Consider the following 16,703-nt stretch of genomic DNA (forward strand, 5'->3'; position numbering starts at 1 on the left):
GCGGCAGCAGCGGAGGCCAGTTTCATTCTTTTGTTCCACTCACACCGGTACCTGTCGGCTGTAACTGGAGGGAACCAAACCCACCCACCCACTGCCCACCGCTGGGGCAGCGGCTCTGACTCCGTAGCGATGGGCTGAACATACTGTTTTGCTGGAGCTGAAGCCTTTGGAAACAAACATAGAAAAAACCCACGAACCTGATGGTTTAAAGCTGCACGCGCAGCGGCCCACCTCAGCGTTTTGGCAGGAGCACAGACTGCTTGTACATGTAAGGAGAAAACGCTTCAAGTGTACTGGTTGCAGGATATTAAAAATTACGGGGTCTTTTCCATAATTTAGGACGGGGGAGACGTTAAGCTCTCTCGGGACAGGTAGCTTATGGCACTTGTGTTATAAGATGACCAGTGAATATTTAAAAACTAATGCGCGTTGCGTTCCACGACCAGCTCTGCCGTAACTGTGCCTTAAACATTTCTTACAACACTGTGATAAATAACATACACACCGTATCTTTTAAAATACCATATAAACCATACCTCAGGAATAGGGAGCCAGCTTCCCTATGCATTATCCTACAACATGTCCCTTGCCTGTTTGGCTTTTTTTTTTAAAAAAAAAATCTAAAAACAAATTTGTAAAACTGGATAACTACAGTAAGCAGCCTACGCTATTACACAATTAATGCAGTATTGGCATTAGACTTGCATAAACCCTTGCACATCAGCAAACTTATTTACGTGCCAGGCATCCCATAAACATTTCCACCTTGGAGCCTGCGTCGGGCAGGCGGAGGGGGCAGTTAGTGCGGGACCTTTTCACCACGTTTGTGTCGCATCTACCACTTCCCAGGTATTGATGTTCCACACTCGTACCAGCGAACGTAGTTAATGTGAGTCTCCCCGCCTATTTTTCCAAATTTGACAGGCTCCTGCCGAACTGCCCTGAAAAATCCTGGAACAAAGAGAGTTTTGTTTGCATGAAGCCCTCAGATGAGACCTTCCTTTGATTCCCCATGACACCTGCGTACAGTTCAGTTAACAGCTGACCCGTAGTCACGGTGCTGTTAACCCATCTGCCACGAACAGGGTGGTTTGCTGCCCCAACATCGATTAGTGGCCCGAAACAACTGCCCCTCGAGGCAAGACTGGTGTTCCCACCACCCACCCATGGATGGCACTGGCAGGGAGAGGCCCGTGCCTCCTCTGGCTTCTCTTCTAAGCAGGAGGCTGTTCCTGCTTGCAAAGTTACCGTGACTGAACTGTCCCCACTGCCACAGCCGGGATGCTCCGGTGAACCCAAACAACACCTGCCAGCTGGGGCTGTGTCACACCAGCTGCCCATCCCCAGGCGAAAGATCACACCTCCTGCCTTAAATCTGTGCTGTACGACACCACAGATGCTTCCCTTTCAAACAGCTAACGTTAAGTTAAAAATCAGAGTGAGCAATTAGTGCTGAATCCAACCTGATCACCAGGAACACGTGTGGCTAAAGCGTGTGCGTCACACAGATGTACACACACATGCACACACACACACTCACACACTCTATTGTTCTGCAACTACTCCACAGCAGCAGTCACGATGCCCTCCCTGCACTTCAGGTCAAATATATGTAGTTAATTCAGGTTTGAACAGAATTCAACTTGCTGCAGGCAGGGAGGAACTGAGCAGCCATGGACAATCTGTTCTTTCCTCTGCTCAGTTCATTTACTAGAAATGTAAGCTACAGAAGAGGTGGGGCTTTTTTTTGTTTTGTTTTGATTGTTGGTTTTGTTGTGTTTTTTTTTTGTTTTGTGTTTTTTCTAAAAATGAATACAGCTCATGAATCCACTGAATTAAATCCAGTTGCTGAAAACAGATCTGTTTTAAATGTATTTTAAGCTGGAGTAGCAAGCTTTTTATGTAAAAGTTTTCTTTTTTTTAATTTATAAAATGTTTTTTTAAAAAGTGAATCTGGTACAACTGAGAGGTCTGCTGTCCTGGCAATGCCAAATTGGATTTAGACAACTTCTTACACAAACAAAATACCTTTACAAATGGGCAACACTGATTGGGAAAGAAAAAGCAAAGTCCTCTTTAAAAAAAAATAAAAGCCACATAAGCAAACATCTGTCAGATCATTCACCTACTTTGTTTTTGGAAAAACTCGTGCAAGATTTAGGCACTTCACTGTAATCTCGCATGCCTACCTTGATGCATTTCAGTACTTCTGTGAGGTGTTTTGTTAATGGAGCACTACAGACAGGAAGGTTTGGTCAATACACTGATACTGTACTGAAAACTGTTTTGATATTTTTCTCAGTAAAATATTCCACGGCACACGTGGCGTGCACGTATCACTACAGCCCGTGCTCTGACGCCTCACGGGAACGGAACACCTCATGCTGGCACTGCTGCAAACAAGCAAGGCAGGAGTTCAGCTGACAGAGATACCGTTTTCTTATGCTTGAGCCTCAGCAACATGTGAAAAATATCCAGGCAGGTCACAGCTGCGTTTGGGACATCCAGCCCCATGCCCACTTAGACCAGACTGGAATTCCAGGCACCCGGTTCAAATTAGTGCACGCAGAATTACTGCAGCATGAATTGTATTTTCCAGTAATAACTTTTTAGTTTCTCATTAGCACTAAACAAAGCTGTTTAATGCCCAACTGGTGATTTACTGCACCGTAAATCAACCTTGCTAGTTTGAACATAACACTTCATGCCTCTCTGCAAACTCAAATTTGTGGTGGGGTTCAAATACGTAATACCAACTGTGAATAATCTGTTGGAATGTTCTAAAGAGGAGAGAGGCTGTTTACTACCTAACAGAACCTGAGTCATAACCTTCTTTTAATAAGTTACTGCTCATCTTCAAAAACTTTTTGACCCTCTTCTGCCTGCACAGCTGGTAGCCCCTTTCCATTGCCCACCCCAGCAGTGGGCGCTGAATCCACTGGCAGGAAAAGAAACAAATCACCAAGGTTTGCTACGGAGACAGGCGTAACGAATTACCATCTTTGACTGGTAGATCTTCGTGCTGTCCTGTCCTTCCATCTAAGAACGAGTCTACAAATTGGCAGTGATCTTCTCCATGGCCCCTCTGGTCTCCTATGTTATAAAATTTTCCTGAAAGTAAAGAAACAGCAAAGTTGAAAAATCCATATCCAGTTTAGTGAGGGTTATTTCCAAAAAAGCACCAGAGGCAATGGGCTGTGCTCTTCGCTCCGTGGGGAAGCCAAGGTGAATGCTACGATTCTTTTCCTCTCAGGATCTGTAGCTGTAATTTGAACATGATGTGCCTTCTCCAAGGACAGAGCCCGTGGCTCCAGAAAAAAGTGCCCCATTTCTGGCCAAAATCCATGCCTGAATGTATTTTTTTCTCCTCTCTACCTTTCACGCAGTGAGTGAAATCCTGTTATTACCTAGAACCTCATCCTGACTGTATCAAAATGAGGTAAGCTTTGCTGGTGGTTTGACTGGAGGGCAGGTTTGGTTCCCTGTCTGGAAGCCCCTGGTACCTTCAAAGCTGTTTTTACAGCCCACCTCATAACGCAGCCAAGGCCTGTTTTATAAATCATCTTATTTTTACAACACGTATGTGCAAGTGATATCCTTTAACAAACAGATGACCTCGGTGCAGTAAGTGCTTATCCAGAGCACGGAGCGAGCCCGTGTACCGGTGTGCAGGATTGCTGGACAGGAGCTTGGCTGCAACTGAGTAGAAAAGCAGGTCTCCAGTGCCCCGGTGCAGCGAGTGCCGACATTCGGGGCTGTGCTTACCCTGTTAACGAGAGGACTCACAGTGAAGGAGTTTTGACAGAGAGATGTTTTTCCTTACTGATGTGATTTGCAAGACATTAGTAAAATTCAGTTCAGAAGACGGAGGAAAGTATGCTACCTTCTCTTGCCAGGCCCTGGCAGGAAAGGTTTTCAGATAAACCTACTGTATTTTTCTAAACTCCTTCCACAGCATTTGTTCTTAATACCTTCATCCTTAGGTTGTGAGGTTCAAAGGGAAGGTGAGAGCATTTAGAAATAGGTTCAGTACTCGGGCATAAGCTAAGCAGAAACTCCAGTTACTCATTAGATGTTGGGTGTCCTGTAGCCTTGAATCTGTGCCAGTCTGGCTGTTTGAGAGGTGGCGAGGTGGCTTGTAATACTGCTCCCTAACGTGCAATTAGTAAAAGAGCAGCCTACCAATAAACTCTCTCATTTTGTGACGTGATCAATACTTTGCCAAAAATGCTCACCTCTGGTTCGTGGTCTCTGTGCATGTAGTTCTTCTCTAGCTTCAGAAAATTTATTTATTACTATCTAGTTTTGGCTGCAGGCATGTTTTTCCCATAGGAGAACTGGTCAGAGGGAGTTCCTCTCAGCAATTTTTTGGTCTGAAATTAAGAACATTCAGGCTGCCCAAAACAGCATTTTTTTTTTTTTCCATGGCTGTTGAAGGTCACACTTAGAATGTATTTCTTTCCTCCCCTCAATAAATACTTTTTTTTTTTTTTTAGGTGGTCTGCTTTTCTGGAATGCCTACAGTGACTGCTCTGGAGAACTGTAAATGAGGTCAGCAGTAGATGCTGGTTTATAGAACAGTCCTGGCATGTGTAACGCAGATCAGTTTTTCTTCATGAGAAACAGAATTAACCAGATATTTTTATGGCTAACACAAGAACAGTAACTTGCAGATATGCACACACTCTTCTGGCCCACAGTGTAACCTATGCATAATTCAAACAATTGCTACGCATAAATTAGCAGCGTTCTCAGTGACTATTAAATTCTTACTGCCCAATTCTTTCCATAATAAAGGAACACACTTAAAAACATTTAGTTAACAAATGACTGGATTCATTTTTCTCTTTTGGGACAACAATTCTGGCATAAAGTAAGTCAATTTTTTTTTCCAGTGCTCCCTTATGGGTGGTCTTATGAAAATCAGACGCCATCTTTGTTTTATACATTGTGAATTCTGCAACACGAGAAGTATAAATTCTTGCTAAAAGCACGCAAAGATATGGCTGGTGGCTGCCTTATATGACAGCATTTGTACAGCACACCCAAATTTCAAGATCATTATGTGACTTAAACAGTGAAGCTTCGGGAGATATTTTCAGGGCAAGGTGGAACTCAGACCTCGGCACACATTGCCCAGCTGGCTGGTGCTGGCAGACACACTTCTGCTGGCTTTGGGGGACGGTGAGACAAGGTGTGACAGTGAAACACATCAGAACAGTTTGGCTTCACTTGAACACTCTCTCACTCACATATCGGGGCCTGTGCCATGACGGGCTCACTCAGGAAGCAGGGGAAGAGCAGCTCTCCTTCTACATAAATATTTCAGTTCTTTCAAATATTGTGACAACTAGTCAGCGCTGGTTGCAACAACTCAAGTGCAAGAACCAGGCTTAGCAAGTATAATGAATACAACGTGGCTACCACCATCTTTCTCCAGCCAAGTTAAATCACCACCCTTCCAGCAAGAACAAAAACAATCTAATGAAAATAGGAAAATGGGCTCCCGATATATTAAACTTGTCTTCTGAGATTGAAGTAGCTTTCACTGCAGTGTCAATTCACTTGATTTAGGGGTGAAGTCTAGTGCTGCTAGATTAGCACTGCTATTTCCTCGACTGGCTGGTTTTGCGATACACTGTGCCTCATTGCCAGTGTTTGTCATTTGATCCCAGCTGGTTAGTTCAGCAACAGCTGAATGAATGATACCTCTGTTCAAAACACTATTTTTTATTCACCTAATCGCCAAGCCATTGTTTACATAGGAGGTATTGTACTTACTACTAATGACAGGGCTTTCCTTTCATGTCTGCTCACAGGAGAACGGTGCCGGGCGCGAGGCCGGGCAGCTTCAAACTATATGGGCATGGGCTGCCCTACACTCCCCTGCTCTTTTCTCTCCGTGTTCCTACACAGAGAGAGCCCAGCCCTGCTCCTGCGAGGTGCTGAGCTCCGAGATGGGGCAGCTTTGCGTTATGACAGCTGATTCTTTCAGCCACCATTTCTCCTAGTTAATTCAATCCAATGTGATGAACATACTGCTCAACCTGCACTCAAAGGTGTGTATTTCCCATACACAGCTCTGTTTGCACTCTGGATGCCACACTAACATCATTGTGATAAGAGATGTCTATGCAGCTCTGATAAAAGACCTCATACAGAAGAAAGCCAGGAGCTCAGGATGGATTACAAGAAGTCAAAATATTTCTAGATATAGCTTGTGCAATCTCCATGAGACACGAGGTTCTGCTTAAGTATCAATTAACTGACAACCACTTTCCAAAGGCTGCTTCTCCCCAGCTTACGCACAGCATGTGTCACTTGATTCAGGTCTTAAATACATCACGCTCTAGTGACCTTAACATACTGAACAAAACTTGAGAAGATAAGGCCAGGAGGCTGCTGTTAGTGACAAAACATAGTATAAGAAAAAAAAAAGGGGGGAGGAGGGTGAAGACATTATAAACAGCCTATGTGAAAATAATTCACAGGAGAATGTGAAAAAAAAAAACAAACAAAAACAAAAATGTCAAAGCAGGTGAGTAAAACCTGTTGACTAGAGTTGAAACCATGTATTTATAAGCGTCACAGTAACAAAGTAACCAGATGTTTACCCAATGGGATGGGAATGAATGAGTCTAATCCTGGTTTAAAATTAGGACCTAATCCTCTAATGAAGAACTATCCCAGAGTGCCCTTTAAGTACAAATTTGGCACCTTTACAATATATGCTATTCGCTGGCAGAGACCTGATCTTTATCAATTTTCTGTATGACCCCTGGGATACTAACAGGTACTGCAAGTCAGATGATCACCGCAGAGAAGTAACTCTTGAGTCTGAAAATTCAGTATCAAGCACATCGATGATTACTGAGCACAAGAAGATTAATGTTTATGATTACTCTATGAACTAGATTAAACATACCTGATCACAATTCAGCAGAGCCCATCTTGTTAAACCTCAGGTTCTGGAACCACGATATCTTTAAGGAGTGCATAATGTGGACAACATGGACTTGAACGTCTCTCACCTGTAAGTGAATCACTGAGGTATATCTTGTATCTCAAAGAATTACACAGCTGCACACCCACGAACTTCTTATACCAAGTCCTCTTTACGTATTGTTTCCCTTTGCATTCTGAATAGGTGTCCGAATTGAATGGGATTTCAGTCCAGATAGCATCCTTTCCCACTGCAGGAGAGGAAGAAGGAGGCTGAAGTATGATGCTGCATACAAAATTATGCACAACAAATACATTCAGGTAAATAGAATTAGAAACCTTGAAGGAGCAGAACGTACCACAGCACCAGTCACCTGCATTTTGAGCATGAAAGAGATTTCTGAGAAGCACCAAAGGGTGCACATATGATTGATGCAGTAAATTGCCTCTGCTTGCTCCTGTGCTGAGAACTAGGCTTGCTACGTGGGGAGCGGCAATGTTCAGCCAGAAATAAATGGAAAATAAATGAACCTGTGTGTGGTGTCAGTCTGAAACAAATTCATTCTAGGACCTTGCTAGGGGGACAATCAACGTCTGTGTGTCGGCAAAACTCTCATTTACAAAGTGTGTGATACAGCCACTGTTCTTCAGCAGGTTCGAGCCAGGACAGTCAACTTGCAGCAAACTGTATGTGATTTAAAGAAAACAGACCTAAAAATTAAGTGTCATGAGTTATGTGGAAAGAAACAGTGTCTCAAAGTGTTTGTCAAAGTGACGTCCATTACAAATGCAAAAAGCAACCCAACTCGCTTGAGTGATCTCAGCTGTTCTTCAAAAGCTCAGTCCACCTCCCACCGAATCATAGGCTCATGGAATGATTAGGGGTTGGAAGGGACCTCAAAGACCATCTAGTTCCAACTCCCCTGCCATCTCAAAGACAGCAAGAGCCTTATAAGTGGCCTAAAGCAGACCTGGATCAAGCCTTCAGAAGCAGAAAATTTTTTCTAAAACACAATGGCAGGTAAACAGTATCCTCTGAGTTGTGCTGTTAACTCACATAAAAGTGTGAAGTAGCTTATTCATCTTACAGAGCTTTCTTTTGCTTTAATGACAAGGCTGAGAAAATATGAGGCTGTCCTTGGCTCATTTGTGTACATTGGTTTGAAACCATCCCAGCTGTCAGGGGAGCACCACATCACGTTGATTGCGTTCCGCTCAGGTGAACAAGCAGCCTGGCATGAATTCCTTACCAGGGGTGTGGGTGGAAGGAGTGAAATCATGTGTGAACGTTGTCTGAGTCTAGAACTCGTTTAACTGGTGCAGTACAGCCACCCTCCTCATAAAATTATGCTATCTCATTTCTGAAAAACCTCCTGATCAGAAGACACTATACTACAAATAAAAGGCTTACTTGAAATTGGCTCACTCACTCTTGGGTCCGCTGGGGAAAGAAAACAAACATTCAATCAGTCACTGTAAAATGAACTTACCCAATATTTCAACGGAAAAGCATTCGTAACTGATTTTCTACAGTTGACATAAGCTGTAATTTGTGAAACAGAAAGAGTTTTGGAAGCAAAGTTCACTTTTGTGTTAAATTAAATGAAAAAAATGAATTTCTTATGTGAAATTACAGTATCAATGAGCCTTTAAAGAAGTTTTCTTATGGGACAACACCAGTCAAACACAATGGCAGGTAAACAGTATCCTCTGAGTTGTGCTGTTAACTCACTTAAAAAGTGTGAAGTAGCTTATTCATCTTACAGAGCTTAAACCTGTAACCATTGAAACCCAATTCTACAGCATCTTTTTTAAAATTTCAGTCTCGAAACTTAAATAATAAAAAGGACCCCTCTGTAATACCTGCCACACAAAACTTAGTTATGAAAGCCCAAAAGCAAGAAATGGATGTTTGCAATTGAGAAAAAATAAAACTGACTGTTTAATCTGTCCAAGCTAAATAGGAGACAGAACATAAGCCTTGTCATTCATGAAAACTGCACTTGGCATAATTTTTTTTTTCAGTTTTAACAATCTAGGATTACAAAGAGTGTATTCACAGTTTTTAAACGCGTGTCACAGTCTGAACTCCTCCCTGACTAATCCCTTGCTCAGCCAAAACTCTCATCCATCAGTGACAGCACTAGATGAGGACTATTATATTATTACACCTGGCTCAGGTTAAGAAAGTTCTTTTAAAAAGGCTAAATCAATTTTGTGTTTTATATGGTCCTGAAGTACTATTAAGCAATAAACGCTTCTACACAAAAGATGGTATCTTGCTTGTATAAAGTCAACAAGTCAACCGTAGTTAGCCTCATGGGGAACTGGAATAGGGAAAGCAAAGGCACTCCCTGAGCCTCACCTCTTAGTCAGATAGGACTTAACTTGGGAATCAACCAATGGTCAAAACAGGCTTGTATACACCTCTTTCACAGGAGAGTAAACAGGATGGAAGAGGACATAATGGGACATTGACTTTTCCCAGCTGCTATTTCTCAATCCTTATGTCAGACAAAAGACATCACTGTTACACAGCAGCCTTACTGAACAGGTAGCAAAAGCGCCCTTAAACACAGCAGCCCAAAGGAAAACCTTACGTTCCCCATCCTGAAGTTGTTAATGAGTTTGATGGACAAAAAAAGGTCAGGAATATTAATCTTAAATGACTGAGCCTTCTCCTTCCCTAAGGAGAAAGCTAGTTTCTTCATAATGAACACCAGACAAATTCTCTATGCTCCTGTTTTTTCCTCCTGCAGTCCGAGTCTCTGCTGTCCTCACACAGTATAGCCCTGATCTCAGGCTGACCTTCCTGGCACTACTGTAACATGCTTAGTAGGAAAAAGCCAATCTGGAGATAGTAAAGAGCAAGACCAAATGCACAAAACGCAGCAAGAAAGCCTTTCCTATATCCCACAATCATGCGTACTACAGCCACTGTAAATGATGGTCAGACCTTTGGAATTTCTTACCTGATTCAGTACTGAACGCCACAACATTGCTACTTGGACCTTCACCAAGAGGATTTCTAGGTTTCACATGGAATTCATAACTGGGGAATTAAATAGGAGAGATGAAAATTTTGCAAACCAAGCATCCTTTCAGAATCTGGAGCAAGCGAACAGCCAACACACCCCTTGTAGTGCTACTTGCCGCCTGGAGAAGAACAAAAAGGTCTCGTTTCTTGCTTCGAAAACACTGAGATATTCTTTGTCTTAACTGTGTAAGGCCTCTCTGAACACATAATTTACCAATCCTTTCGATAATTCTTTGCACACGTACTATTAGTGTTTGGTTTGACGCACCACTGGTGCAAGTCTGTCTCCTCCCACATATGCAGTTTGAGTTCTGGCCAAGGGAGCAGTTCGGGTGAGGTCAGAATCAATCTGATAAGCAGAGATTGGGTAAAGCACGTTGCTATTTATTTGCCCATTTTTCATTCATAAGAACACAAACCTCCAACTCAGTTCCTCTCAGGCCCACTAACAGCGACAGGAAGGGCCAGTGGTGAAGCATTGAGCATGTCTTCCAGGACAGCAGCTCAGCCAAGGCAAAGATCCAATTGCTTCAATGTATGTTAATAGCAAATATATGAAGTAATGAAAAGATGTTGTGCAGCGTCTCTTTCTCATCTTTTTATAGTGATGTTGCACAACACCAGTCTGTACTGCAGTTACCTCACAATCTCTTTTCGTCACAGCTGTGTGGGGAGCCACAGTGAAATGTGAAAATGTGTGGGGAGCCACAGTGAAAAATGTGTGGGGAGCCACAGTGAAAAAAAAACAAGATTGAAGAAGAAAATCCAAGCCAGACTCCTCTGCTTCAGGCTCCCATCCCTCAATACTTGATTAACAGTGATGGACAGGCAAGACAAGGTGGTTTCTAACTCTGCAGCTCAGCTGAAACTTACACTTTCAATCGGCAGCTCTAGGTAAACGGCTATTGAAAGCTAGTTGCAAACCTAAAAATGGTACACAGAAGACACCAGACAGATGAGGCAGGAAAGAGAGTTACAAACGGGAACGCTGGACACAGCTAAGATCTTACATCGAGGGCAGAGCTAAGAATAGGCTCTGTATTTCCTTTCTCCCAGCACACACTATCCCAGCAAGCTGCTCCTCAGCTCCCCTGGCTCCAGGCTGGAAGCACCTGGGAATTTCTCATTGCTCAGCACTGGCTCAGTGCTCTCCTGTAGGACCTGCATGCCCTCCGTGCCAGAGCACCCAGGTGAGTAGCATGTACACACCCAGCCAACAGCACCTTCTTCATGCCTTCCTCATGAGCTATAAGCAATAATCTGTCCCATGTGTGCCACTTACAGAGAGATTTTTCATATGCTTTGAGTGCATACGTGGTGAACATCCCTTAACACAACGCGTTTTTTCATCAGCAAGAGAGATCCACAGGACAGGAGTCAAAAGGCCTGGAAAGTGGGCCCGAACTTAGAGACTAAACACAGCGCAAAATGAGAATCCCAGAAGTGCCAATTAAACATCCAGCTCTTGACTTGTGAAGGATCACTTACCAGCGATAACTCGGTGGCTCACGGCTATAACATAGCATTGTAATGTACTGCTGAAATTGCTTCCAAACAGCAATTTACTGAAGAAAAAACCCCTACCACTCTGCAATGCTTGGAGGTTTGTAAACTCCATTTGCAAGTCCCTACAAGAGACAGAATAATTCAATCCAAACTTTGGATTACCTCTCATTGCTTCTTGGCTCCTGCAAAACCTGAACAGCTTGCTAATTAACCTCACTGGACTAATCATCCAGTACCAAGCAACTGTTTTCCATCCACAGTACTTCTAAGACAATATTTAACTTTGAAATTGCTTACATAAGCAATTGCCTTTATTTCTTGGGTTTTCTTTTCTTTTTTAAGGGAAATACTTACACAGATTGGTATGCTGAACAGATGCATTGTGGGTAATTCATGGACATTTTTAAGTGAAACATGGGCTTTTTTGAGCTTTAAAAAGTCTATTTGGGGTAATCCTAACATTTATTCAAACATGCTGCAAGACCATTTTGAGCAACTCGTATTACCCTACTGTAGGAGGGAGACATTAAATAAATAATAAATCAAACAATAAGTTCTAGACACAAAAATCTTCTTCATGGTCTACTTCAAGTTATTTAAACAAATGCATGCTTTTAAAAATTGTATCTATCTGAGCAGTTAATATTCTCACTGGGCATGTGGTACAGTAACTTATTTGGTCAAGAAGTATTCTCACCTAGCAGGAAAGGTCGTTAGCCGAAGAACTAACTGTAGCAGAGCAGTTAGAGGTTCCTTCCGAAGAATCACTGAAGCATAAATGAAGATTTGCTAATACATTGGGTGTTTTAAAGTAATAGCTAGAAGATTCGTTTTGGACAAATTAATGCACACCTAGAGAGAAAAGACTCCAAAGAAGTTTTCCTGCTTACTTCTCAGCAGGAACATCTTATCTAGAGCTATTATTGTAACTTTGATCATTGATAGCTCAATATGGCATGTTCTGTCGCTTTATTAGGAGTTTATGGTTTGACCTTATGCATGATAATAATCTGTTTATGTCTCATTGTATGAAATCAAAAGTGAAATATGAAGAGCACTGCCTGGGATTTCTGACCTAGAGTTCACTGATTCCGTAGGATTGGCTACAAGGAAAAGACAAAAACTGAGCAGGTGAAATGCTCTTACAGAACTGGACCGGGCAGTCGCAGGGACTCGGAACGTAACGACACAGGCAAGTGTGAACTAAAGATAAAGATCTACACTCGGCATATCTGGACCTCACCTGAACATGTAAGGGTTTCACAGATTTTGCAAGCTGGATTTACATGCCTCTGTCAGGCAGAAAATCACAGAAAATCTGGAGAAGACGGCGGAGGATTTTGAAACAAATGTATGTATTTTTCTGATTTTTATACAAATATATTGTCCTCAAGAGCTGATACGCCCTACTTAAAGTTGCACCAGGCAACATTCTTCACAGGAAACAGTCCCGTTTCCAAAAAAAATTAAGTCGATGAACTTGGATCCGTCAATTCTCTAACTCTATAAAAAGACCAAAACAAGAACTTAAGAGTAAATATTTTCCAAGCAGTGTTTTTCAAATTGTGGTCTAGGGACCACTAGGATCTCTGCAAAAGATCAAACCACAGTTGGGAAAATTATGGCAAGATTGAAATAAAGAACTAAAATCTACACATAGAGATTTCAGTTCATGTAACCATATAAAAAAAAACTGGAGAAAAGGAAAGTAATAAAGAAATGTCCAAAGTTTCCCTTAGTCAATTAGGGGAGCCTTCTATTAATAATGTTAAAGAATAATTTTTTTTTGAACTAAAATATATACAATTCTACAGTTTTGTGGTAGGTGTTTTCACAGGTGCCCAAGCATCACAGACTCCTTCCCTCTGCCAAATTCAATCCTGAAACAGGAGCAATAGCTGCGATAGTACAAGAAAAACAAACATCCAGTTTTGGAGATGAAGAGAACTAGTTGACTGAAAACTGAAAGGGAGAGAAAGGAGAAGTTAGACTGAGATCACAATTTGATAGAGTTTATAGATCTAACTGTAATTTTAAAGCCATGGCTCTCTTCATAGAAAACCATTTAAAGTCTCCCTTTTTGCATGGCAGGTGAAAGATCTAAAAAATAAAAATAAAATGGTGAAAAAAGGGTACCTGCTGCTATCTTACACATTTCTATACAAACCACAAGTAAGGGGAAAAAAATGCTTAGAGGTTCAAGAAAGTATGTAGGGCGAAGTTAATAAAGGGAAATAGGAAAGCTGTATAATGATTATCCCATGTCTACTTCTTTGCTAGACTTATTCATGAGAAGCTGGAGTCTATATTCCATGTTTATATCTGTGTGCCTATGATGCCAAAAACTCTGCTACTCAATATATGCACCAATCTAACATGTGTCACACCTCTAACACCTACAAGATTGCTATCCCACAGACTTCGGAGACTAGGCCTCCCAAATCCTCCCAAACTGCATAAGACAATAAAAGTCCTTGTGCAGATTAAATGGACTGGACTTGCAGCAATTACTGCGCAGAGCGTATTTTTCCACCATAGGAAATTGCTATTCCACATGGAACTTTGGCAGGCACAGATGCTCCTGCATTTTTCAAATCATGCAAAAGGAGAAGACTGAAGATTGCAGAACTGAAAATAGGTGAAGAGAGATTTTCACCATAATAGGAAGTCTGGAGCAGCTGAGTACAGTCCTGGGACTTCAGGTCAATTGCTGGGGAGATGCTGGTGGTTAGATGACAATCACGTGGGACTGTCACAATGTATAGGGTTTCCCTGTCTCTGCAGAGTGTGCTTGGATAGCAGTAAGATCAGACACAGCAAATAAAACTAGGTTAAAGAGAAGGGAACAAGAAAAAGAAGAAAGAAAAGAATGTGCTGGGCTTGCTTGAGGAGTCTTTCTCCTAATCAAGTTGGAAGAAGGGCCAAGAGAAATAGGAGATGCTTACCCATGAACCCTGACGTCACCAGCAATTTAGTACAAAAATCTGTTACTTTTGTAATAAAGAGTACAAAAAACTCCAGCATTTTTCTGCCACTTCCTGCGTTTTAACTTTCACTGTAGTTCTCATCTCTTGACCATTGCTGGTAATAAAAGCTCAGCGCTCTGCAGTGGCAGATTTTTTTTTTCTTGTGTGTGGTTAGCACATTTTGGGTGCTAACTGCAGTAGAAAACAATACCAGATAATGGTAATAACAGCATAAGCAGGTAGGTATGAATTGCTGCACGTAGGCACACAAAAAACTTATTCAGAAGAGGTGTGAAGACTGACTTGGTATGGCCTTTAATTAAACTATGGTAACATCGTATTTTTTGTTTCATGCCTTTTGTAAGACATAAGAAAAAACTTTGAAGGAAACCGTCTACACACATCATAAAACCAGTTTGTTACATGCATATATCCTAGACGTTTCACATTTACTTTACAATGTTGGTTGGTTTGGTTTTTTGTTTTTTTTTTTTTTTTTGGGGGGGGGGGCCTTGGATTTAGTTTTTGTTTGTTCGTTTTTAACATTTCCTGTTATTTATCTTCCTCGAGACCTCATAGCTGGAAATATGCTTTGCCTTGGGATACAATCTAACCCAAAAGTCCAAAAGAGACCACTCAAAATGTATTTAAAAAGGAGAAAAGTGCATTTGAAATCACCAAACTACTTAACCAGGCAAAAGATCGGTACCTAAAGAGAAGTTTTACCAAGATGTGGAATGCAAGCATCACAGGCTTTTTGTTTCTTATTAATACTTTTTTGCTATTAATAATCTACACCAGCAGGCCACTGGTGTACGTTAACGGCTACCTGAATTTTCCCAGAGCTATTTGGCACATCTCTGACTGCAGTCTTAATATTTTCCTTTATTACCTTCCAATTACTGCCAATACAAACATGCATGAGAACTGTTTTCAACAATATTCAGACTGTTTTTTGAAAGCTTGCATAGAAATTAGTGCTGCAAAGTTTCCTGGACACTATAGGTATGAGCTATGAACTTAACTGCCCTTAAACAAACCACCAGAATGAAAGAGGAAATGTACACCTAATAAAAAAAATATCTCAAGATAGGGCAGGGATACAGAAATGAGAACGAAATATTTTGGCAGAGAAATCAGCAGAAATAGCAGAAAAAGTCAAAATTATTCTGTATCGGATGACTGGAAGACTTAAAAAAATAAATCAATTTTAAGGAGTTAGAAAACTCCAAAACTAGTTAAAAAAAAACCAAACAACAATCCTAAAATTCCTTTGGAAATGGGAAAGTAGAATTGGAAGCAAAAAAATAACAACATCTGCATTTAATATTCCAGGCTAGGAAAGGTCCATGAGAAAACTACAGGTTAGCGAAATTGATCTTTAACAAAGGAGAAGATGCAGATGAGGACCATCACTACAGGATCATAGACAGGAGACAGAACGAAGAAAACAAAAACCACAATAAGCCCATTTCTATCTCAGGCCTCTCAAGGTTTATTACCAAAACACACCTCAAGGAGGGAAATAGTGAGAACTGTGGACAATGACCTTACCTCGACTCACACATGAGACATCTTGCTTGAGTACTACAATACTTTCTTTCTAAGGGTAGTTTTTAACGTAAAACTAGGAATAGATAAGGAGCACAGACTTCTCGGAATGCCAATGAAGCCAGGAGTTCCAGTGTGAGCAGCCTTTTAAGGAAACTCAAAACCAAGAGACTTACACAACAAGTTAGATGGAATATTCCAGGTCTCACTCCTCAAATGACTGCTTAGAAGGTAGACTGTAACTGCTTTGACAAAATGATCAGTCTTCTAGTTTGGCTTTGGCTGTCTTCCAAGTGGAATAAAAGGTGCATTTCTCAAAAAAAAAAAGTGACAGTTTTCTCAATACAAAAATTGCAAAATTTCCATGTGGAGGGTGAAAAATTAAATTGCCGGATGAGTTCATGTTAGCGCATTCCTTTCTCTCATGTTTCTTTGCTAAGAATTGAACGACATTAACACACAAAACCACCTCAGGCTGCATTAAAGAAAATGGGTGAAATTGAGATTTAGAAGACCAGAAACTACCCCTAAGATACAACCATACAATAATGTAGGTCGGAAGGGACCTATGAAGGTCATCTGGCCCAGGTCCCTTATCATGACAGGGCTGACTTAAAAGCTCAGGGTCGATCGAGTACAGTAGTTATAGAGACACTCACTGCTTGAACCACAGAGTGAAAACTGAGTAGCTCAGCACATGG

General features: G+C 41.4%; 1 protein-coding gene across 1 annotated transcript in view; it reads right to left on the reverse strand.

Moving 5' to 3' along the window:
- Positions 1-835: 835 nt before the first annotated feature.
- Positions 836-16,703, reverse strand: part of ABI3BP (ABI family member 3 binding protein) — a 167,968-nt gene continuing 152,100 nt past the window's right edge. The window contains exons 57-61 of the mRNA XM_086622839.1: positions 9,915-9,994; positions 8,354-8,383; positions 7,032-7,193; positions 2,998-3,111; positions 836-951 (exon numbers count right to left, since the gene is read on the reverse strand). Coding sequence (XP_086478965.1) covers positions 836-951; positions 2,998-3,111; positions 7,032-7,193; positions 8,354-8,383; positions 9,915-9,994 — 502 coding nt within the window. The remainder of the gene's footprint in view (positions 952-2,997; positions 3,112-7,031; positions 7,194-8,353; positions 8,384-9,914; positions 9,995-16,703) is intronic.

This window comes from Tauraco erythrolophus, chromosome 1 (genome assembly GCF_009769465.1).
Source record: "Tauraco erythrolophus isolate bTauEry1 chromosome 1, bTauEry1.pri, whole genome shotgun sequence".
In the NCBI taxonomy this organism is placed as follows: Eukaryota; Metazoa; Chordata; class Aves; order Musophagiformes; family Musophagidae; genus Tauraco; species Tauraco erythrolophus.